Source organism: Urocampus carinirostris, chromosome 9 (assembly GCF_059441175.1).
Source record: "Urocampus carinirostris isolate Australia breed hairy pipefish chromosome 9, RoL_Ucar_1.0, whole genome shotgun sequence".
Taxonomy (NCBI): Eukaryota; Metazoa; Chordata; class Actinopteri; order Syngnathiformes; family Syngnathidae; genus Urocampus; species Urocampus carinirostris.
In genome coordinates, this window is record NC_142357.1 from 5147608 (window position 1) to 5171949 (window position 24342).

Consider the following 24342-nt stretch of genomic DNA (forward strand, 5'->3'; position numbering starts at 1 on the left):
CATTGTTTTAGGGTTCATGAAACTTTATTGCTTGTTGTTCAAACGCAGCCAGTAGATCACCTAACATGGACTCGTAGAGCTGTCTTTCCTCACAGTTGTATGTAGAATCAGTTGCAATAGCCTTCAAGGTGGTAAACGCTGCATGGCTTATGGCAGCACTGCTCAACAATACCTCGCTTGACCTTGGATTCGTCCCTCCTCGGAATTTTTCTCCAAAGCATTTGATCTTGTTTGGCCTTTCTAGACAGGAACCCTGAGGGGAAGAAAGTCCAGTTAGGGCGGGGGTCTTCATCAAGCAGGTCTAAAGCCCCGTGTGTCTCTGGCGCTTAGTGGCTCCCTGATGTTTGATAATTGAAAGTGATATGGTTTCTGTAGGAGGACAAACATTCTTACCATTTTCCAATGAACCGTAGAAATATATCAGTGGTGGCCCAATAGGGCCTGCAAGGCCTTCTCTGCTGGCCTAAAAATATCTGAATCAGTGGTTAATATGTTCCCCATCAAGACGTATTAGAAAATTCCAGATTATCAACTTCCTTTCATTGCTTCTTCCTGGTTGCAATGCTTTATGATGTGTGCTTTCATATTTAAAGGGATGATATTTAATATTTAGTGCCTTTTAATATTACTAAAAAAACTCATCCAGTGAAAAACTAAACAAAACATCAAGATACATCAACTATCATACCACTACTAATTTTTATTCAAATTAAATCACAGGTCGAGAAATCTGTATTTTCTTACACCATTAAATTCCCACTTAGATCAGCGCCATGTTTGTTCGGCATGCTGCCGCCACTCTGTGCCGTGTATCACTGGCCCTGGCTCGTACCAGGCAACACGGTGCCATCTGGTGGCCAAATATTACACATTGGGAACCAAACTTTTTGCAATTCAATGTTTAACTAGTGTACATTGAAACAACATAGACGCCCAGAAAACTTGATGATGAGTTCTGGAGCCATCGAAGCACAATATCAGTGTCCCATAAAGCTGTTGGTTTAGCCAATCAGATTTCAAGCTCCCATTTGAGCACCTGATCGCAGACCTTGGCAATTGTTACTGGTTACACAAACGATGATTCACTAAAGGGCGGTAATCACCCAAAGCGATCACGGCCGCAACCGTTTAACTTATAGAGACTAAGTTGCACAAGGCAATATATTGTTATGTTGATTTAATAGCAAAAGTTCCGAAGATTTCAAAGCAAACAAGCAAGCTTCTAGGCAAGTGGGAAAACGTTTTTTCCGCCACTTTTAGCCTAGAAGTAAGATCTTAAGCCCGAATTCAAGCCCAACCCAATGCAAATTTCAGGCCGAGTTGGGAATAAGATGCAAATCATTACATTAGGGTCGGGCCAAGCCTCTCTCTCACTGACATTTTTTGTATGAGCCACACATTGTTGTTCTCCTTTGACTCTCCTAACACAGTCTTTTTTTGTCCAATATGGATCTTTAAACATTTTTGGATTGCCTGTGGTATGTTCACCTTATCTGCAAACTTCCAAATTCTGATTGTGGCTTTTGCCCATTTTTCGGACTAACATGTTACAAAGGAATGCTTTCCTGTAACACAATTACTTTTCTCTGTAACAATCAGTGTTGGGTGTGTTACTAAAACAGTAATTAGTTAGTTATTAGTTACTTCATTTAAAAATCGCGCTACTCCCCTAATTACTGACACCCCAAAGTCTGCATTACTCTGAAAGTAACCATCTAGTTACTAATTACAGTAAATACTCACATTGGAGCCGACCCTCTAAAACTGCTTAGAAATAGCCACATGACAAAATAAATAGAGGAAAACATGTACACCAACCCGTGGAAGAAATGAAGCAGTTTTTCTTTAAATTGTATGATGCGCGTGCAGTGCACTCCGTCTCTCATGCAGAGCGATCAACACAGCCTTGGCCAAGTCAAAACTTACAACATTTTTGGGTGGAATCCGATGTGAGATCATTCACATTTCCAACTAAATGCAACTTCTATACAATCTCTGTGACTTGAACGTCTCATGTTTGATTGCCACCATATCCCGCTTGTGTGGAAGATGACTCGTGACATCACACGCATTGCATTGTTAGTGGAAGTGCTCATGGATGCTAACGCCGTAGCGTATCTAGCAATTTGAAAGTATTGTGCTACCGGAGACGGAACAGGGTTGTCCCCACAAGTATTAATTAAATCCAAAACCTAATTTTCCCTTCATTGAATGTTTTTTGTGTATTCGTCATCAAGCCACTAGAGAATTGAAGATTGAATCAAAGGTCCCTGTGACCCTGGTGAGCTGCTGAGATAATGGATGGATGGATGAATCAAAATTTGGCAAGTGGAGAAGGCTGGAAAAAACGAACTATAACAATTTTTTCTCAATGTGTTGTACTTTGTAATCAGGACTTAGATAAACCACAGCCAAGCTTAGTTTAGCTACCGCTATATTTTTCATTACGCACACTTGTATGCTTGCCTGTGATGTGCCAAAGGCAGGGCACAGATATAGAATTTGTAGACACTCATTCATACCTAGGGACCAATTTAGACCAAGGGTTTTAAATGCACACTCTGAGGGCCAATTGTGCCCCCTAAGAGGATAAATTGAGGCCCCAGCCTTAATATGACAGTAATGCATGCTAACCTATTGACATTAAAAAGCGGTAGATGTTATTGTGCACTCCATTTTTACGTGTGAAGCACAATCTGTTTTTCAGAATATAAAAAAACAACAACATGTGTTTGTTTCAAACTGGAAGTAGGAAACGTTTACCGAAACGGAAATGTAATGCAAATGTTTAAGCAGTTTATCCACACGCAAAGACTTAGCCTTGCAGTCTTGCTTAGGATAAAGCATTCATAGACAAAAATACTACGCTCAAATCAGGATTGTTGTTTTAATTTGAAAAAAACAACAGTTCATTTAAAAAATGGTGGTTTAATGCATAAAACAGTGGTGTATGGTGACTATAGAAGGTTAAGGGGACAGTGTGCATTATTTCACCACTAATTTCACCTTGTATCGTGTTGTGTAACTCGTCTTCCAGATATCCTTTATTCCATCCATCTGTCCAATCTGAATTCGTTTTAGGTATTTTTTTTCAAACAAGTAAAAGTATATACTGCTATTCAATAGATGCATCTGAAGACGTGAAAGAGTTTACAGGGTTGGTGTTTAATATTTGACAAGTAGATGTCGCTGTATTGCAACCAAGATTTCTACAAAGCACCGGGAAAAAATGCAAACTAACAATTGTGGCATATGTTGTTTTTTTTGTAAATGCGCCAGGTGACGAAAATGGACTGCAAGCCACACAGGACCCTTGGATTATAGTTTGGAAACGCATTGTGGTTTTACACCATAGCTTAAAAAAAGGAATTTTGGGAACTGCGGACGGGCAAACCTTTTCATGTCCTTACTGAGCAAGTGGTCTAGATCCCTTTTGTGAAGTCGTCTGGGACTGTGGAAGAAGCCCCTGTCGCCACAAACAAAGTACAAAGCATCCACAAGGTGGGAGCCACACAGGTGTCCGGTGGCGGCGGGGGCAACCTGGGGAACAGGAAGTGCCAGCAGAAACAGGACTGACAGCACCCATGATGCCTTGGCCATAGAACAGAAATCTGCTGAAGAAAGGACCGCGTAAGACGGGTCTCAAAGTCATTTCCACAGAGGGCCACATTTACATAATAGCTGTTGTAACCCCCTTTAGAAAGCGTTACAAACAAACAAAAGACATCATAGAGAGTGCTAATAGCTAGTCTTTCGTCATTTCTCACTTCGGACAGAACACGCACACCACCATAGAGGACATTCAGAACATGCAAATACGATAGCAATAGTTTACAAAACATTGCTCGCAATCTGAAAACCAAATATCTACTTTTATTCGTTTGACTTCACTCAGTGAAGGTGTGATTTGCTAATGATGAAACACAAATCTAGACGAGTTTTGGTGAGATTTTTATCCCCTCCCGGGAAAATTCCTCCTTTGATGATTGAAAATCTTGGTCATCCAAGTGGTGAGCTAACCCAGACCAAGAAGCCAAGAAAGATCGGATTCATCATAGAGCTTCACATCAACGTCGTTGGAAAACTTCTGAATTGTTTTTTCCTTTGCTGATTTGATGAACCGTCTGGTCTTTCTTTGCTCATTTAATGAAGCTTCTTGTTATTCATTTTAAGTGACATTGACATTTGGAGTGTATAATGGTATAACTAAGTTCTGACACAAAAACAGATTTAGAACAGATTCCATCGGTGTGAATAGGAATACATTTTGCATCAAATAATATTAGTATCATGTTGTGTCTTTTTAAGGGATCCTGTGTTCACATTAAATCGGTTACGTGTAAAAAAGTAAAAGTTTATTCTTTTATTGCATAGATTTTTGTTGTGTAATGTGTTTTTCATGGATTTTTTTGTTGCTTGACTTTTGAAAAGTTCACTTTAGGGTGATGAAATACTGGTTGTTATCTTATAGTCCTTTAATACATTTCAAAAGATACTAAATAATTCATATTGTTTGTGATGTTACATTATTATTGGTAATACATACATCAAAGCAACAAAAAATATAAAGAGATGTTTGGAAGCCAATAGTTTAATATGTTGTTACTATGTCATTACCAAGTGTATTATTGGAAGAGGGGTTAAATAGAACCAGTCAACCACTAAAAACTCAATTACACTAGAAAATCACAATGACGCAAAACTGTTAAGCTATTTTAAAACTTGTCTGCGTGCTACTCAGCTGTCCTTCGGCGACTACATGGTGCCCGCTGGCACCACGTCAGAGACCCTTGCTATGAACCAAATGTATGGGCTCTGTACATTTTAAACATTATAGAAATACCCCAAATTAATGATCAAAAGATAGAGATTTATTTTTTACATGACAGCAAAAATACCCTAAAAATGATACTTGCTCCTCAAAACATCTGTCAGTTATTTTACTACTGGAACAGATAACTAATTCGCTCATTCACACCTAGGGACAATTGAAGTCTTCTCCCCTTATTTTTATTTTTTATTTTTTTAACATTTTCTCTTTACTGGTGGTTCGGAGGATGGAAGGCGATAGGAGACGGTAAACATTGGGATCTCAATTGAAAAACAATTTGTAACAAATTGCAAGGGTTACATTTCACATTGATGCCATTCAGAAAGAAACAACTAACAAAACAAAAGACGGACCGAAAAAAAACCTAATAATAATCATAACAAAATAGATAAATATGTACACACACACACACACACACACACACACACACACACACACACACACACACACACACACACACACACACACACACACACACATAAAAATAATAATACATTCTACTTCGAATTGTCTTTCAGGACACCCAAGGTCGCTGTAGGTATAGTAGGAGAAAGCAATAAAGCAAGAATAAAACAATAATCAAGAAACTGCAAGTTTGATGAGGTGAGTTTTGAGTCCGGATTTGAATGTGGACAGGGTCGTACAATTTCGAGGGTCAGGCGGCAATGAGTTCCAGAGCTGTGGGTTTACAGTTTACAGGCTGGGGGCGTCGTTGCTGTCATGCACTTTCCGGACAAATTTTCAACATGTTACCTAGTGTTTACTATGTTTGTGTACTGTAATGCTAAATCTATTTTACCTTGGTCATCCTGGAAGGGGTATTACCACTTGTTAGGCCCCTTCTCAAGGTTTCTCTTTTTCCTCACGCTGAGGTTTTGAGTTGTTCCTTGCCCGCATGTTGGTTTAAGATCAGGTGATTGTGTAATTGTAATCCTGTGCAGTCCTTTGAGACATTTTTGTGATTAAGGGCTAAATAAATAAATAAATGTGACTTAACTTGACTTGAAAGAGCGGCTGAAAGCTATGCTCCTGATTGGGCTGAGGCAAGCAGCGAGTATAGTGTGATTGGCGGACGAAGAGGATCTGAGGGTGCGGGATGGCACAGCAGTGTGAAGGAGGTCGGTTAGGTAGGGAGGGGCAAGGTTACTAATTGCCATGTAGGTGAAGAGCAGGATTTTGTAATGCTTGAAGGACAGGGGTAATATGATGGTGAAAGGGTTTTTTTGGTGATGATGTGCGCGAGTTATGGACCAGCTGAAGTTTATGGAGGGACTTTGAGGTAAACCGCGTCGGAGGAAATTGCAGTAATCAAGGCGTAAGGTGACAAGGCTCTGGATGAGGATTGTGGTTGTGTGAGGGTTGAGGGAAGGGCGGTGATGGTTGATGGCGCACAGGTGAAAGTAGGCTGACTCGGTTATGTTGTTTAAATGGTAGTTAAAAGAGAGTGTGCTGTCGACAATGTCACAGACTCTTGACCAGAGGTGTGGGAAAACTGCGGAATTGTCAACAGAAAGAGAGAAGGAGTCAACTTTAGAGAGGGTGGACGGCCGATGAAAGATAGTTCAGTTTTATAGCTGTTCAGTTTTAAAAGGTTGACGGTGAACCATGATTTTATCTCAGAAAGGCAGGAGTTGAGGAGTTGTAGGTGTTTTTTTAGTTGCCCTTTAACTACAAACACTCTTGAATACATTTTCAATTGAACACAGCAAGCCAGCATTAAACAAAACATGTTAAGCTGTGTCTCCTGTACACCTGAGAGCGTTAATTTAAAGCCTTTTTTGTGTTTATATTTTCTACTTGTATTTTTGTTCATGTAATTTTAATATATTTGGCCCTCTGAACTCTGTGGAGGACCACAGAGAGAAAGCTAAAATAATACTGTATATGCTGTCGTGTAAATCGCTCAGTTAAAAAAAGGCAGTAAATACACCATAATAAATAGGGGTCCAAAAGCGACATCATTAATGTACTTTTTTTTTTAACTTTTTTAATAAGGGCAAATTCCCAATGTTATGTTCAACTCTGGTATGAGCCACTAATCCTGAACCGGTTGACCAGTCAGCTGGTGGAATGTTAAGCATCTTGGTATGTACTCTGTGCTGAGCTTTTGTTTTCCTTCTGGCTTTATTTTGGATGATAGTGGCATTTGTGGTAATCGAGCAAGGTCACTAACCTTTTTTAAGCTAAGACCTACTTGTTGCTACTGATTGACACAAACGGCCACCAGTTCAAAAAGCTTTTTTTAAATAACATGTTATTGCTATGTGGTTACCTTGTAATTTTATATCATTACCAGGTTGTAAGTATTAGAGGTTGAAATAGGCTCAGTCATGCTAGTTAGAAATAATATTTGTGGGAAAATTGCAATGACCTATGCTATATTTTCAGGATCTGTCCCGACCAGCACACAAGGTAGACCCAATCGCATAACGTTTTCCCACAAATTTATTGAAAGAAAGAAGAAGGGCAGCACCCGCGATCCAATGCTCACTGGACGCAGGAATCAAGTCGTTCTCGCACTCGTATTGATGGATGGATGTTGTTTCCGTTGCGAGCGATGGCGGTGTCAGGGGCGGAAAAACAGGTCGGTAACTGAGACAGGGAGAGAAAAAGCGTGCTCGGGGTCGTAAACGAGTCGTAAGCCAGGACGGGAGAGTAGATGTAGTCGGGATAAAAAATGGGTCGCAAGCCGGGACGGGAGAGCAGACGTGGTCGGGATCAAGCAGGTGGTAGCCGGAGACAAACAGGAGCAAAAACAGGACAGGCGGGAGTCAGGGTTGAAAAAAGGCTTGCCTTGCATAAACAGAGGTTCGCAGACGGACTGACAACAGGGGATTGACAGGACTGGGTTTAAGTAGGGACAAGGAGCCAATCAGAACCTGCAGCCAAATGGCGGGCACAGGTGATTCTCATCGGTAATCATGACAGGATCAGTCCATGCGCTACTCAGGGGGTCCTAGGGAGCTACCTTGTGCCCACAGGCACCACATTGAAGACCCCAGTATTAGAGCATCACAATAATGCAATTCGTGCAAAAAAAAAAAATCTGTCCTAAAAATACAGACTTTCGTATACTTGTGCTGGTACAAAAAATCAAAGAAATTACGATAAGAAAGTTATATCTTGAGGTCAAAAACTAATTTTGGTCATAAATTGAAAAATGAAAAAAATACAATATTGTATAATATATGAGATATGAGGGATGAGCAAGAACTGAAATGCCAGTCCGTTTTTTTTTTTTACATACTTGTAATGGTAGTAATTTAATAATTAGGAACCTGAAAAGGTAAATTGCCATTAAATAAATTCAACATTAAGAAAAATATCTTGTTGGGTATTTTCCAAAGAAAATAGTACAACCATGTTGTATATTGTAAACAAAATAATAAAAACAAATCTGAACAAACATTTAAGTATTGATTCAGCAATTCCAAACGTGGATAAAGGTTAAAAGGAAAAAATAGATACCTTTTTTCTATGACAGCTCATGACCGAGTCGATATGATTTGGTGATGGGAATTGCAGCTCTTTTGAGAGAACTGGCTCTTACGGTGTGAGCTCAATTAATAGCAGGGCGCTACACCATCAGATGGCAAATTAGACCCTACAAAAATTGTTGTGAACGGTAGTATGGTCATGTCACAAGATCATCAGGACCAGCCAAGATCATTCTCCAGGGCACAGTCCAAGGGGCCAGAAAAAGAGGAAAACAAAACCATCATGGCTGACTACATTAAGGAATGGACTGGTGCCAACTTGGTCATGACCCTAAAATCGTCAGCAGTGGAGAAAGCTGTCCCGAGTTGTGGTGGTGCCTTGACGGCCCATGCGGTTAGGGAATCCATGAACCACGAATAATATGGTAAGTTGTTATTTTAGCAGCATTGGGCACGTTACTTAAAATAAGTAATTAGTTATAGCTACTTACTACTTCTTCCAAAAAGTAACTTGGTTAGTAACTAAATTGTTCTGTAGTAAAAGTAACTAGATACCCCGAAAAGTGTATTCCAGTATCTTTAAAAATAAGTTGTTTGTGAAAGAATTGTAAATTTTCCTAGATGTAATTCCGAATAATTTTAGAGAACTGACTTTTTCGGCTCAGTTCACTGAAAAGATCCGTCTCTTTCGGGTCCCAAGTGGCTCTTTGGGTTGTTTTTGTTGCCTTTATCCCTACATTACCAATTTTAATGTAACATTATGTATAGGTTTGCTGAAAAGGGGGGAACAATATAGGAAAAATGAAAAAAAAAAGAAGTTAAACAAAATTAAATACAAAAAGTAATAGGAAAAAGTGAGATAAAATTAGAAAAAATAATATTTAACATTTTTACATGGACACATTAGCACTGAACACAGGAAATAAAATTAAAACATTAGTAAATGCACAAAAAAAAGGATAAAATACACAAATGTTTTAACCTTTTTTATGCTCCCAAAAAATGCATATTGACCAATCACAAGAAAAAAAAAGATATCTCAGAGGGAACCGGCTGTTGATTGGTGGGTGGCCGGCTCCCTTGGTTCACTTTCAAGAGTCGGCTCATAAAGATGTTTGTGAACAACAAAAGTCGGGTGCTGTCAAAACTCAGCCCTCATTTGCCTTTTCGTTCGGCGCATTAGTAAAAACTGTATACTTGTCGCTATGTAACTATATATTTGTTGCTATTTTAAATGACATGATCTGAATATACGTTACGCCACGTAAAGAATTCAGAAGAGAGGGGAAAACTGCGCCGCTGGAAACAAAAAAAAAGTTGGACACCCCTTGGTTTATAAGTTAGTAGGCGGTCAAAATAAGGAGAGCATACATCAATTTATGTTGAGCTTGCAAGGAGAACAGGAGTGTCAATATGCAAAAATCGAACCTGTTTTAGAGGTCCTACCCTGATCTTTTTTTTAAATTAAAATCTCTTAGACTAGAGGAAGGTGCCGAGGTACTTAACTTGTTTGGGTGTTTGGGCATTTGGGTTGGCCATCGTCCCCCAAAATTTTGTGTGTGTTTTTGCTACTTTTAGGTAAGTAGGTAAATAGGTAGGCAGGTAGGTAGGTAGGTAGGTAGGTAGGTAGGTAGGTAAGTAGGTAGGTAGGTAGGTAGATAGATAGGTAGATAGACAGAAAAACAACAACAGGATACATGCCAACCTTTTGACATAAAATTATATTGTGCACTCTCTATTTAGATAGATAGATAGATAGATACTTTATTCATCCCCGCAGGGAAATTCACATTTATGTGCAAAACACAATCCGTCTCCGGAATTTTAATAAAAAAAACAAAACAAGAGCATGCACTTGTTTCAAGGTGGTGTCCGTAACTTAAAAATGTGCTACCGTCTGCCGCCATATCATGGCTTAAAGTCATGATCGCAGCCTTGGTCAGCTCATTCCTCAAGTACTAATAGACTTCTTTTTTAAACCTTATTGGGGCTTTGGGTTGACTTTCGTACTGTATTTAAAACAGGCATCGTTATACTTTAACCATTTTTAGGCTACACTAGCATGAAATCATTCTCTATCCGACCTCCCACTTTCTCCCTAGCTTCCTAATGTCTTGCGATTCCTGGAACAGCGGTGCGATAATAAAAAGCGGAAAGGCACATTAGATAAAATATATAAAGGCTCTTTGAACTCAACTGGGCATTGTTAGCATTTAATTAATAGAGAAAATATTCTACTTTGAACTTTTTAAAGACACCTCAGACAGCGAACCCCACCTTCACAACCAGAAGTGACAAATATCTACCAAGACTTAGTCTTGATTCAAAATAAAGCAAATAGCCACTATGGTTGTTTGAATTTGAAAAAGTCATGGATTTTCATTTTTATTTTTTTTTCATCGGCTTTTTTAAGGCTAAGAAAGGGTTTTTCAACCTTTTTTGACACAAGGCACATTATATTCATGAAAAATATTTGAGGCACACCGTCCATAGAAAATGTTTAAAGATAAATTGCCAGTACCAGTTTCAAGTTGATGATTTTTTTAGTTAAATTATCACGTTGCCAAAATGACAGTATAAAGTATAAGTATAAGCACTTTGGTACACTGAAAGTACTGTTGTAAAGGGCTGTGTAAATAAAGTACTGTACAGTTAACATGAACATTTTTATCATCATTTGTGTTTACCGTGGGTCAGGAGGTAAACCAATTTATTCATTCTGGTTAGAAATGTTGCTGTGATTTGGAATTGTATTATATGTTTCATCTGTTTTCAAGTTTAGCTATATTTCATGCTGTTCTCCTCATGTTGAGGTTTTTGAGTTTTTCCTTGCCCTGATGTAGGTTTTGGATCAGTGGATGGTGTAATAATAGTCCGTGGTTTGCAATAATCTGTGGTCTGTGCAGCCCTTTGATACTCTTTGTGATTAAGGGTTATACAAATAAACATGACTTGACCTGACTTTTTTTTAGAAAACAAACTAAAAATGAGTAAAAATGATTTTCTAGTCAAACAAAATATGATTAAATACATTCTAACCTTTTTTCAATCTTTGTTTGAGATTATAAAGATATTTGAATTATGATTTTTACTTTATTACATTTATTTCATTATTTTGTGTTGATTATTAGATATTTGTACCGGCTCTGTCTCATGTTCAGATAATTACTTTAAGAAAAGAGAAAAAGTAAATGCTGCCACCTACCAGTACAGATGAATGTTACAGCAGGGCAATCAATGGCAGAATGTGATATTTTATTTTAATACCAATAAAGTAACGATAAGATAATAAAATTGGGCAATTTCCTGTGGCACACGAGATAAGGTCTCATGGCACACTAGTGTGCCCCGGCACACTGGTTAAAAAACACTGGTCCAGCACATAAAACGGTCATGTTGGTAGGTGTGCAACAGTGAGGTATAATAGTAAAAATAAACTGGCATCCTGTGCAGTCTCCTTTGCAGGTGCCCAATATTCAAAAGAAAATAAACTTATCAGCGTCATTTGTGATGAATTACTCCAGGTTGGACATTTCAAGGTGAAAACGTTTTTTGGCAGTCAATTGGAAAGCACACAAAAGCATATTAATGCACTGCAAATGATAGGCTTGAAAAAGACTCATTTTAACAGTAATCTTTAACAGCGCACCGGCGCCAGCATGACAACATTGGCATTCTACCTGGCCGGGTGCCAGCCTTTCGGAATAATAGCTCAGCCTGCCGTGCTGCTCCTTTACGTGTTCATTATACGTGCTCGTGTTCTTGTTCAAAGTCAGGATCTTGAGAGAATGCAGAAAAAAGGACTTACCTTTTTCAGCGGCCTCGGCGCACTGGAGCAGTTGGTGGTTGGAGATGAAAAAGGCGAGTGGACCTGTCGGGTCAAGCGGGTGCAAAGAACATCTCCACTTGGCTACATTTCCAAGACATGCGGTACTGCATTTAGTCAGCTTCAGAGTGACACTCTTTTCTTCTTATTAACACTTTGACCCCGCAGGCATGTTGATCTGCTCCTGATTCGCGCTAAGTCATTTACGGCGTACGGAGTCTAGATCAAGTTAAAGCAGGAAGACCCCGTTTGGCCAGCCTGGCCTGGCATGCTTATGACCTGTATGGCAAGAGTTCACTGGGTAACAAACACCATATGTCACATTGGGTAATAGATTAAAGGATTTGCTGGCTGGCGAATGGCCATGTGAGGTAAATATTGGATGCAGTTGTGTGCAAGAAAAATTCAAGCTTCAGCACTTTTAGGTTAATTATGTAAGAACATTTCTCCTTTTGTTGCATTCAATGTACGTTCACACACACACAGGCTTGGTCGGCTACTTGGGAGGGTTACTTTCGAAAACGGTACAAAATGATATATTGTAAATTCCAGACTACAGAGCACACCTGATTACTCAATTCAAGTTCAACTTTATTGTCAGATATGCTATATGCACAACATGCAGCGCAGATAGAATTACTTCCTCTTCTCCGCGTGCAAACATGCAAGAAAATTGGGCACAATACAAATAACAAATACCAGCAAGGAAACATGATGCATATTAAATATAAAACTATTTTGGTATTGGATAAAAAAAATTGTGCAGAGCATAGTGTCACGGTTGCCATGGCGCTCAATTGGCCCCGCCCGTGTGGTGCCAGCTGCGGCTCGTTGACGGATTGGCTTTCCGTCTATTTAAGCTCAGTGCTCTTACTCTTCCTTTGTCAGTCCGTCAACGAACGTCTGCCCCGCAAGACGTGGGTTTTGACTCGGTCCTGTTTCCTGTCCGGCATCGTTCCCATTTATTTGCCCTGTTTAATATCGGTTTCCAGTTTTGTTCCCGTCTAGTTTTTGCTGTTTAATTCCGATAACCTGTTTTGATATCAATCCCGTCAGTCCCGTTGTTTAATATCGGTTTCCAGTTTCCTTCTTGTCTAGTTTGTCCTGTTTATTTTCGATATCCTGTTTTGATATCAATCCTGTCTGTCCCGTCCTGTCCCTTATCGACCCCATCTGTCCGATATCTGCTCGGGCAATTGGTATCGATCTCGTCGGCCTCTGGCTTCCTATCATTCCACGCCAGACTGCTGCCTAACGTGTATGACTCCCCATTTCCCGTAAAATAAAAGGTTTATGTGAGAAACGTCACGCATTTGATAGATAGATAGATAGATAGATACTTTATTCATCCCCGAAGGGAAATTCACATTTCCAGCAGCATCCCTGAGCTGAGAACAGTACAATAATAAAGCCAAAAGAATACAATATACAAATACCCAGTGTGACGTGCAAATGCCCACTGTAGCGTGTTATATAAAGTAACTAAATAGTGCTACACAGAATACATATTGCAGTAAGATTCGGTAATATCCAATGTAGGTGGTGTGGTTTAATGTGGGCCTTTACTCTGCCGGGTGGAGTTAAAGAGCCTCATGGCATGAGGAAGAAAAGATCTCTTCAGTCTGTCCGTAGTACAAGACAGTGACAGCAGTCTGTCGCTGAAACTGCTCTTCTGTCTGGAGATAATGCTGTGTAGTGGATGCGATGGATTGTCCATGATGTCCATTTGGGTCCTGATCCTGTTCCGGTTCATGACACATAGCCGGTATCTAAATGCAGCACTTGTTGATTGATTTGGCAGGGGGTGGGGTGGGAAAGGTTTTGGGGGTAATGCATCGAAAGAGTTCAGATTCCCGCCATCCTGATGGAAGAAGCTTCCATTGAGCCTGCTGGTTATTGCTTTGAGAGACTGCAGTCTATTCCCTGATGGCACCAGGTCGAAGAGGCTTCTAGATGGTTGGGGTCATTTGCAGAGTTGTACATGTCCAAGAAGGGTGTGAGGGGGGCACCAATGACCTTTTTCGCTGTTCTCATTGTCTTTCCGCAGGACATGGTGGAAAGCCGTAGAAATCCTCATGTGCAATTTAGATCAAACTCAATTTTGTTTTTGTACAACCCGCAACAGACTTTAAGCCACAGCCATAATAATGAACTCATTTAAGTCCATTGGTTACATTTTTTTTAAAATCAGCGGGGAAATGTCTAGTACAGAAAGGTAACACATTGTGTCGTGATTGATACACATATACAATCTCAAAAAACTAACAGCAGATTATTATTCGTTTGTATGCTAATTATCTGCTCATGAAGTTATAATAAGAACTATTATTTTTTTAAAGTTTTTTTGTTGTTGTTGCTGATTTGAGTTTTTTTTTCGTATTTCCACCCCAAAAATATATCTTTTGCTCATTTAAATTGTTATCTTTTTTGTTATTCCCATAAACGCGACAAAAATGTAGTAAAACTTGAAAAAAGTCACAAATATCCTACATTTCAAAACTACAGCATAATCATCAACCAAGATGTATAACCTGTATTATCTCAATAGTCACAGTGGACACTAAAAAGAAAAAAAAAGCGCGCACTGTCAATTGAAGCAACACAAAAATTCAAAGTTTAAAAAACAATAACATAAAACTGTCGCCGTGAATTAATGTTTTTGTATAAAAGCTGTGCCTTTCTCAAAAATGTTTGAGAAATACTGCTCTTAAGCATCAATAACAACAATAACTACCAATACTGACCACAAAGTAATTGCTTATTCAAATGTACAGTATTACTGATGCGTACCCAAATAATTTTTTAGGAAGATTACAAGTTTCACCAATAAAAGTTGTTTACTCATAGGGCTCTGTGTCCTGTCATGTGTAGCAGCTCTTTTCTTCAAAATCATTGGCGAGTGTAGGCCAAATTTAGATAAGAGGTCACACATAGTATCATTTTATATCAATGGATGACTCAGTCGTTGAGTGCACTGCTGGGAACAATCACTCCCATCCATCTTTTAATTTGAGATTTTTACCTGGCGTGGTCAAGATAATTTTCTCTGTGAAACAACAGCTGCACTAGAATTTTAGCAGATAAGACGGAGGGCATTAAAAAGTAATCCGTATCTGTGGTTAACTGACAATGGAACATCTTTTTTTATGTTTTAATAATTTGACATTTTTGTAGGGTGTGAAGCCTAGAATTTCGTATCATTATTGATGAGCAGTTCAAGCTACAAAAAGGTAAAATCAGGAAAAACAGTCAATACAAGCTTTATTTCCATCAAAGCTTTTCGTAAAATAGAAGCTACATTAAAATTATTTTCATAAAGACGAATTTATACTTGTAGGTTTTTCCATCCACAAATGGTTTGCGTTTTGTCTCATGAAAACTCCAAATAATCGTGAGGACAAAGACGGTTTTTGGTTGGCGAACCCAAGCGCAGACACAATTATTGGGACAAAGGTAATTAACAATAGGCGCTCTGCACATGGAAGGAAGGAAAAAATACACAAAACAATATCCAGAAAATACTCACAGTTGGCTAAGTCCAGAAAGTCTAGGATCGATCAAAGAGCGTAATCAAGGAGTCGAGAAATATAAACAGGCATGAACAAACATCAAAAAGTGAAGCTTCTGCTGTGGCACAGTCCTTAACTATCTTTCTCCTGAATAGGGTCAGGTACAGGTAATTATCAACAGGTATGGAGTCCTCCAGTCGGTCTGCGTGTCAGCACCCACTAGAGCAGTAGTTCTCAAATGGGGGTACGCGTACCCCTGGGGGTACGTGGCGGTGATGCAGGTGATATGTGAAGCTTTCCAAAATATCTATCTAAATCGGTAGGCTCATCCTAATAATAAGTCAAGTCAAGTCATTTTTATTTGTATAGCCCTAAATCACGAAGAGTCTCAAAGGGCTTCACAGATTATTACACTATATTACACAGACTATTTTTCAGCCGACGAGAAGAGTAGGTTATTCATATGCTATGGAATAGAAGTGAGTTTTAAGCTTAGATTTAAACATTTCCACTGAGGTTGCAGATCGGATCTCAGGTGGAAGAGCATTCCACAGCACCGGTGCCCGGATGGAGAACGCTCTCGAACCAGCAGAACACTTCTTTTCTCTTGGGATCACCAGAAGACCGGCACTCTCAGATCGTAGGCTTCGGACCGGGACATAGGGGGAAATTAGATCTGAAAGACAAGAGGGAGCAAGTCCATGTATGATTTTGTATAATAATAAGAGAACCTTGAAATCACATCTAAGGCTAACTGGGAGCCAATGCAGGTTAGCCAAAATCGGTGTTATGTGATCGGACTTTTTTGTCCTAGTTAAAAGTCTCGCTGCGGCATTTTGTACCGGCTGAAGAGACTTGATTCCAGACTCCGGGAGACCAGAGAGTAGTGCATTACAGTAATCAAGACGGGAGGTAACAAAAGCATGAATTATAATTTCCGCATCCGACCGAGACAGTATTGAACGGATTTTAGCAATCTCAATAAATCTTGAGAGAAATTATTTTGTAAAAAGTTCGAAATAATATAAATATGTGTTCATGCTCTGAATTTTATATTCAGTGTTTAGTTTTAATATCCTTTGAAGTAAAATGTTCCCCACCAAACCAACTTAGTTTTACCCACTGACGTACTCATCAACGACCTGTCATTACTATAACACTATAACTATGGAGACATGGCTTAAGGACAGCCATGCTGCTAAAAGTACTGAAGTAGTGACTAAGAAGACATCACCAGAGACGACGAAGTCAATAAAGTACATGGAAGAATATGTTTTAATAGGATTTACGTCCACAAGCTTTGACCCACCCCAGGCACTTTTTTTTTTTTGCCGAAACTATAATGGACAAAAAAACAGCGGATACATTAAAAACGGTGCCTCTGTCTACTGACACCGTTTGCCGCAGAATAGATATCATGGGCACAAGCATTGTCGAACAAGTTGTCTAATTTTCACTGCTGCTGGATGAATCCACAGATGTGAGCGGACATGTGCAACTTGTTGCATTTTTAAGATACATTGACACAGACAACATCTGTGAACACATTCCATTCTGCAAAGAAATGGAGGGGCGAACAACCGGAACATTTATAATGTCGTTAATATGTTTTTCTCCATAATCGCTATCAGCTAGAAATCCCGCAGCAGCTTCTGCACAGATGGGGCTGCATCAATGATGGGCAGCGCTAAAGGGCTCATAGCACGGATTTAAAAAGAAAATCCCAACATCAAGTAGACACACTGTGTAAAACGCTAGAGTCCAAGAAGAACAACAGCTGTCAAGTTAGAAACTTGATCAAGTAAAGGCCACTTAAAGCATGTTTGTTCAGCAGCATCTGTGAAAATACGTGAGCTGAACCCACAGAACTGCTCTTCCATACTGAAGTGCGCTGGCTGTCCCGTGGAAGAGTACCCAGCAGGCTGTTTGAAATGCGAGGTGAAGTGTACGCCTTCCTGAAAGAGCACATATCTCCCCATGCTACCATGCTTGAGACACGGACTGGCTTGCATAGCTTTGCTATCCGGCAGACACATTCAGGAAACTGAAGGAACTGAACATGTCCCTGCAGGGCAAGGACACCAGCATCCTAAACCTGTATGACAAGGTGGTTTCCTGAAGAAAGCGAGATGTGCAAAATGGTATGTGATCAGGAGGTTCCACCTGCTTTCTTCAGTTGAGTGTGTTTTTCTCCAATTAGGATGTGGTGACAGCTCCAGTGAAGTTAGTCATACTTAAACATTTGGCTAACCTGATCAGTGGTTTTCACTCCTACTTTAGTTACATAGATGAGAAATCTGCGCAGTTGGATTGGGTGAGAAACCCATTTCTCTTGTCTGAAGCACACAGAAGCAAGCTTCCTGTCACTCATTAGGAAAAAACTGTTGGAAGTAGCATCTGACTGTGCCCTACAGATTAAGTTTGGTGCATCCACTCTCATACAGTTTTGGCTGTGTGTGAGTCAGGAGCACCCTGAGCTGGGACAGAAAGTTTTGGAGCATCTGCTACCGTTTGCATCCACATAGCTGTGTGAGGCCTCCTTCTCAGCAATGATGCTGATCAAAACAAAGCAATGAAACAGACATGGAGAAGAGCTTGATCATTGCAGTTGCCTCTTTGCCACCAAGATCCTCAGTGAGGTGGAAGCTCATATTTCTCAATGAAATGTACATTTTTTTCCTGTTCATAAATCACTGCCTAATACATGATGTTCAATTCAAGTCACCTGTTTAATGCAAAGTCATTCACATGCAATCTCCTTTTTTATTCTAAAAGGGTTAATATTAATTATTATTTGTGAGCAAATCTTTAATCATAAAGTTATATTATATTTAAATATTATTTATTTATAATTAAGTTATAGATTTATTTTCTGTGAACATATTTTGTTATTAATCTATATTGATCTATTCCATTTATTATTAACAGCATTTTGCATATTTGAGTTTTGACTGGTTTTTGTCATGTCCTGCACAGTTGTCATGACACCCAGCTGGCCCCGCCCCCTGACACCGGTTGAGACGCATTGAACTGATTGTTTGTGGAGTACTTAAACGCTTCTTTTGGGACTGCCCGTGGCCAGACCATTGCTTTACCCTGTTGAAGACCTGTTCATGCCTGTTTCATCTGAGTAATACCTAGTTTGTAATTTTGATTGCCTTTAAACCTGTTTTGCTTTGTCTTTGGTCCGTTTGTGTGTTCGACAACTTTAATTTCCTAATTAAAGTGACAGATCGTCTACGCATATGAGTTCCGACTTCCTGCTTCCCGGTCCGTTTCCTGACAGGTTTTATTCCTTCTGGTGGTCAACGTCTTCTGTTTTTCTGTTGTACAAGCAATGTTTGCCATATGAATGTTTTTGTCAGGTTCACTGTTGTTAGGCTTGAATAAATCTGACTTTACAGCACTATACCTCTTTTTTCTTCCAAAAATGTTTTGCCCGTGTCAGGGGGTACTTGACTAAAAATATATTTCTAAGGGGGTACATCACTGCAGAAATTTTAGGAACCACTGCTCTAGAGGGTCGGAATGGCAGCTGGGTGGTTAGCGCGCAGCCCCACGGTGCAGAAGTTCAGTGTTCAAGTTCAGCTACTGCAGCCTCCCCGTGTGGAGTTTGGATGTTCTCCCCGTGCCTGCGTGTGTTTCTTTCGGGCACTCTGGTTTCCTCCCACATTACAAAAAACATTCATGTTAGGTTAATGGGCATTTCAAATTGTCCCTAGGTGTGTATGAGCAAGTAAATTGTCTTTCTCTGTGTGCCCTGCAACTGGGTGACAACCATTTGAGGATGTCCCCTGCCTACTGCTCGAGGATTGCTGGGGTGGGCTCCAGCACCCCCGCGACCCTACTGAGGACAGGCGGTGGCGATAATGGATGGATGCTCCAGAGCAGTGTTGTTCGACCTTTTTTGACACAAGGCACACTTATTTTCATGAACATTTTTTTGAGGCACACTGTCCGTAGAAAGTGTTTAAAGAATTGCCAGAACCAATTTCATGTTGTTTTTTTCTTAAATTATAATGTTGACAAAATGACAGTATAACTTATAAGCATAAGCACGTTGAGGACTAAAAAGTCTGTTGTAAAGGGCTGTGTAAATAAAATACTGTACATTTCACATTAACATTTTTATCATCATTTGTGGTCACCGTGGGTAAGGAGCTAAACCAAATTATTCAGTCTGGTTAAGAATTTTGCTGTGATTTAGGATTGTATTACAGTATATATATCTGTTTTCAAGTTTTACTGTATTTTTATGATGTTTTTCTAGAAAAATAACAAACTAAAGATGAGCAAAAATGATTTTCTAGTGGAACCAATCATGTTTCATTATATTCAAATTCTTTCAGTCTTTTTTCTTTGTGAAACATCAAGATAACATTTAAATCATGAGTTTCACTTTATTCCATGTATTTTATCATTTTCTGTTGGAAAATCTTAAACAGCTTCATTAAAAACGTAATAAGTAATTAATATATGTACCTGTCCGTCTCATGAGCAGAAAATTGTTATAAAATTATTATAAAAAGAGAGAAAGTAAATGCTGCCACCTACCGGTATGGATGAATGTTACAGCAGGGCGATCAATGGCAGAAAGCTATGTTTTTTTTATATACTAATAAAACACTAATAAAATTAGGCAATTTCCTGTGGCACACTAGACAAGGTGTCATGGCACACTAGTGTGCCCCGGCACACTCATTGAAAAACACTGCTATAGAGTGACAGTTGCGAGCTGAATTCTAACATGGTGAAAGACAACAAACGAGAACAGATGGTTTGTCCATCTAATTCATTTTTTTTCCACAAACCCTGAGTAACTTGATGTCATTTTTGGTTTGAAAGCAAATCCTAGAAATAGACAGAAATCCTGCTTATAGTAGTTGTTGGTTGGGTGGATCCCTCAGCCGCTCGGGTCGTACGGAAAACATTTCCTAGGGTTTGACTTGGGAAAATATAGCCTGGTGGCCCTCATCCCTAACCCAACATATGTTATAATAGCACAAGACAAAATACAAAATTTGACATACTCTTGATTTTCTCCCTGATGAATAAGTATTCAAATGTTGTATTTGAGCACAGCGTAAATGATGATGTTTTATAAGAAAAATTGTGTAAATGGCTTCATGTTCAAGACAAAAGCGAAATCAAGAGAGTATTTTATTTTGCGTCACAACCATTTTCCTTAGGTGGTTTTCAGAGGTCAGGTTCGGGTAATGGAGGTTACCAAAAAGCTGCAAAGTCTCCGTAGAACAAATGAGTTGCTTCTAGAAAATGATCTTCAGCACAGAAAACAATATATAGATTGAGAAATTCTTCCAAAAACATCGAAAGGTACTTAGGGTATGCCTATAAATCAATTATTCTAGAAGAGAACGGGGTAACTTAATGTCTTCTTTATACAATATAATATACCGTAAATCCCGGACTATAAGCCCCTACTTTTTTCCCAAATGTTCAGCCCTGCGGCTTATTCAGTGAAGCGGACAATTTATGGAATTTTTCTAACGGCCAACAGCGGCTCTGGAGTATAAAAGGTAAGATTAAGACCAGTAGAATGTGTGCGTCAAGAAAGATTGCAACCTCTAAGTTTAAGCATATATTGTCTGAAAGGTTAAGGTACGTTCCGATAATGAGGAAGACGCCCTTGGTGGCGATAGTTATGTGGAGGAAGTTGAGGACGATTTTCCGTGAACTTTACAAACACGGGATGCTTTTTTTTAACAGGCACATTTGGTACGTTGCGAGCGTGATCCTAGCGTTTTGGTACCTTTTAAAGGCACGGTTTGGGATGAAAGTTATATTATTATTATTATTAAAGCCTTGACAACTCGTAAATATGTGTAACCATGTATAATATGTATTTGCAACTGTATATTTGTGTAATGTATTTATTTTAGAGATTTTTTCTGTTATGTGTTCTACAGTTGAATCAAAAAGAAGGGGCGGAGCAAAAGCGGGCTGAGGGGAATTGGGGTAAAGCTGAGTTACTGGTAGATCCGTCTGTTGTTGCAGTGGACAATAGTGGATATATATTTGTCCCACCCTTAACTTTGGAAATATAGATTTTGTTTTCTTGGATTACTTTCAGTGGGACTTTACAAGTCTGCATCATACGTTAATTACGGGTATCATTGTGGTTCTAGAATTGTGTACTTTCTATGTACTTATAATTGTGCAACTTACATGATTTGACCGATAACGGATATTGGATGATTGATAAAGAATATAGAACATATCCTCCCCCATATCCTCCGTGCAGTCCCCTGCCCACTGCACGGAGATGGCTGGGATGGGCTCCAGCCCCTCCCGCAACCCTACTGAGGATAAGCGGTACGGCTAATGAGATGATAATATAATAATATATTTCTGCTTGTTCAGAGTGGATGACGTCATGTTATTTTCTTGGCTTCCGCTGTTAGCGTGTAGCCTGAATGCCAACAGTAGCCTCGTAAATACTGCGTGGGTCGAAAATAAAAACAGGCATGCATTGCAAACAATCGTTGGGCACAGAGTCCAAGTAATTTTTTATCTACATTTATTTATATCATGTATTAAATAACAACATACTTTGCCAATATAATCAGCTATATGGACTCGATAGCAACTATCATGAATGTTTAATTTATTTTACCTTATATGAAAAGTGCACTGCAACCCGAACATTTCTAATGAGTGTCTCGGTCCAATCCTTTTGCTTGAATGCATCCACCAGTATCTTCTTTTTCTTTGATTACGAGTGTCCTCTGGGATCCTTCAAAACTTTCATTTTTGATAACTAAAGCCTTTTGTCTGGTTCTGGCACACAAACACAGAACATAACATTTTTACACCAAACTAGCAGAAACGAAAGCTTGGTTTCTTCAGGTTGTTGACCAGAATCTGCCTCCAACCTCGACTGTGACGCCAGACTATGAAAAGGTCTCCTGTCAAGTGCTTCTTTTTTCTTTTCTTTTTTTTACAGATTTGTTAACCCTTGTTAATGCAGATTATTTTTTTACATGTTGTAGTTAGAATATGTTGATAATTATATCACATATGATCAGTGTTGGGCATGTTACTGAAATAAGTAATTAGTTACCATCATTAGCTAACTCGTTCAAAAAGTAACTAACTAGTTACAAATTACAGAATATACTCACATTGAAGCTGACCCCCTAAAATGGCATAAAAAATGCAACATAATAATAGAAATAATATAAAACGTGCACACTAACCTGTGGAAGCACTGAAACCTGAGTATTTCATGTGTAATCATGAGAGCTTTTAAACGAATACTGAGCCAAGACACTCCATATATATTTTGTCTGTTGGCTTCAAACCACTTGCAGTAGTCCATTTCTAGGTATTGTCAAATATGTTTTTAAAAAATCGATAATTGGTGTAGTGCAAAAATAAATTTGACAAATGAAAAGACCATAGGTTCCGTGCGTAAGTTTGCCCCATTGCTTACCATTCACTACTGGTGACACGCAATCAAATATGCCCATAAAAGATGACCCCCTGATTTTAGTATTTAATTTAATAGTTATAAATTCAGCTTGGATGCGAGCATGTTTGTTAGGGAGAATATCTCCATGAGGAAAAATACAGATTCTTTGTACTCTGTGCTTGGACGGCGCCGTCAAGTGTACTTTGTAGGTAAATATAAATATGCCCAATAAAAACATGCCCACTCTTCAGAGAATGTTACCGGCACACTGAGGGTAGTATGTGACAACGTGAGTGATGCAGGAGTTTAGTATTTATCAATTTGCCAGAACACACAATGTAGTGATGACAGTAGAGTTACAAAATGTTAGTCACTTGTTTCAGGACTAGTTAACAAGGAACACGTTCCGTGTAGTCCCAACACTGTAAAAAAAAGTATACTCTTTGTAGAGCAAAATTGTGACCCTTTTTTATGCAGATTACTTTGTTACATGTTGTAGTTAAATATGTTGATAATTACATCACAGATTTTTGTTCCTATATCCAAGACATAAGACTCGATTGAGGAGAGGCAGTAACAGGACTTCAGTTGTGTCAAACTTTAACTAATAAATGTCAGGTCCTTTCCATATTGCTTTTTCCCCCCTGATCTGGCACTTTGGCGGTGCGCTTTAGGAAGATGTTAAATGTGGAACCAGGAAAGGTCAAACTCCGCCACGCTTTGAAGCCGCATCCTCAGGGGAGAACAGCCGAACATCGAGAGCTGCGAACAACAGCCGCATCCTTCCTGCCCCAGTCCTCGCCTCTTCAAACACAAACATCAAAAAGCCGTCTTCCCTCTCCTCACACAACCCAGACACGAGGCAGAGGCAAAGTTGGGCAGAAAGTCGGCCGGGTCCCCGAGGTGCGAGTTGCATAACTCCACTTTTTCTTCTTGTGCGTTTATGAGGAGTGAAGAGTTCAGCTTTGTGAGTTGTCTAATCAGCTTTCACAGCGCCTCTTAATTTTTTCTTATGTAATTATCCGTGACGCTTTTAGGATTGAAACTGAAAAGACTTTGAACAGCGAAAAACGTCATTGACTAACGTGACGTTCAACAGAAAAGCTTGGATCGTTACTTTTTTATTGGAGTGTTTGAACCATAAGAGGGCAGTAATTAGAGATTTCAGACCCTTAAAGATTCAACCTCAATCAATGCCAATAATATAACTTCAGCAAAAAATGAAGAACTTGTGTTAAAAGGCAAGGGCAAAGAGTTTTGGATTCTAGCAGGTCAAGTCCTCCCCCTGCCCTGTCTTATGCAAACGT

General features: G+C 39.3%; 1 protein-coding gene and 1 pseudogene across 2 annotated transcripts; one reads left to right on the forward strand and one right to left on the reverse strand.

Moving 5' to 3' along the window:
• Nucleotides 1-84: 84 nt before the first annotated feature.
• On the reverse strand, nucleotides 85-12323 carry LOC148359168 (insulin-like). 2 transcript variants are annotated; one of them, XM_088343961.1, is made up of 3 exons: nucleotides 12077-12323; nucleotides 3411-3611; nucleotides 85-253 (listed from the first exon to the last, which is right to left on the reverse strand). In XM_088343961.1, exons 2-3 carry the CDS (start codon nucleotides 3598-3600, stop codon nucleotides 108-110), a joined length of 336 nt encoding a protein of 111 aa, XP_088200087.1. In that variant the 5' UTR covers nucleotides 3601-3611; nucleotides 12077-12323; the 3' UTR covers nucleotides 85-107. The 2 variants fall into 2 exon arrangements, with proteins under 2 accessions (XP_088200087.1, XP_088200088.1); XM_088343962.1 differs by having other exon boundaries at nucleotides 3411-3614.
• On the forward strand, nucleotides 11928-18128 carry LOC148359169 (zinc finger BED domain-containing protein 5-like; annotated as a pseudogene).
• The last annotated feature ends 6214 nt before the right edge of the window (nucleotides 18129-24342 follow it).

Bases quoted from the DNA above. Each gene is read 5' to 3' on its own strand.
- LOC148359168 (XM_088343961.1), bottom strand. From the start codon at position 3,600: ATGGCCAAGGCATCATGGGTGCTGTCAGTCCTGTTTCTGCTGGCACTT. The intron at 254-3,410 runs GTAAGGACATGA...TCTTCCCCTCAG, and splicing joins GGATCTAGACCACTTGCTCA to GGTTCCTGTCTAGAAAGGCC.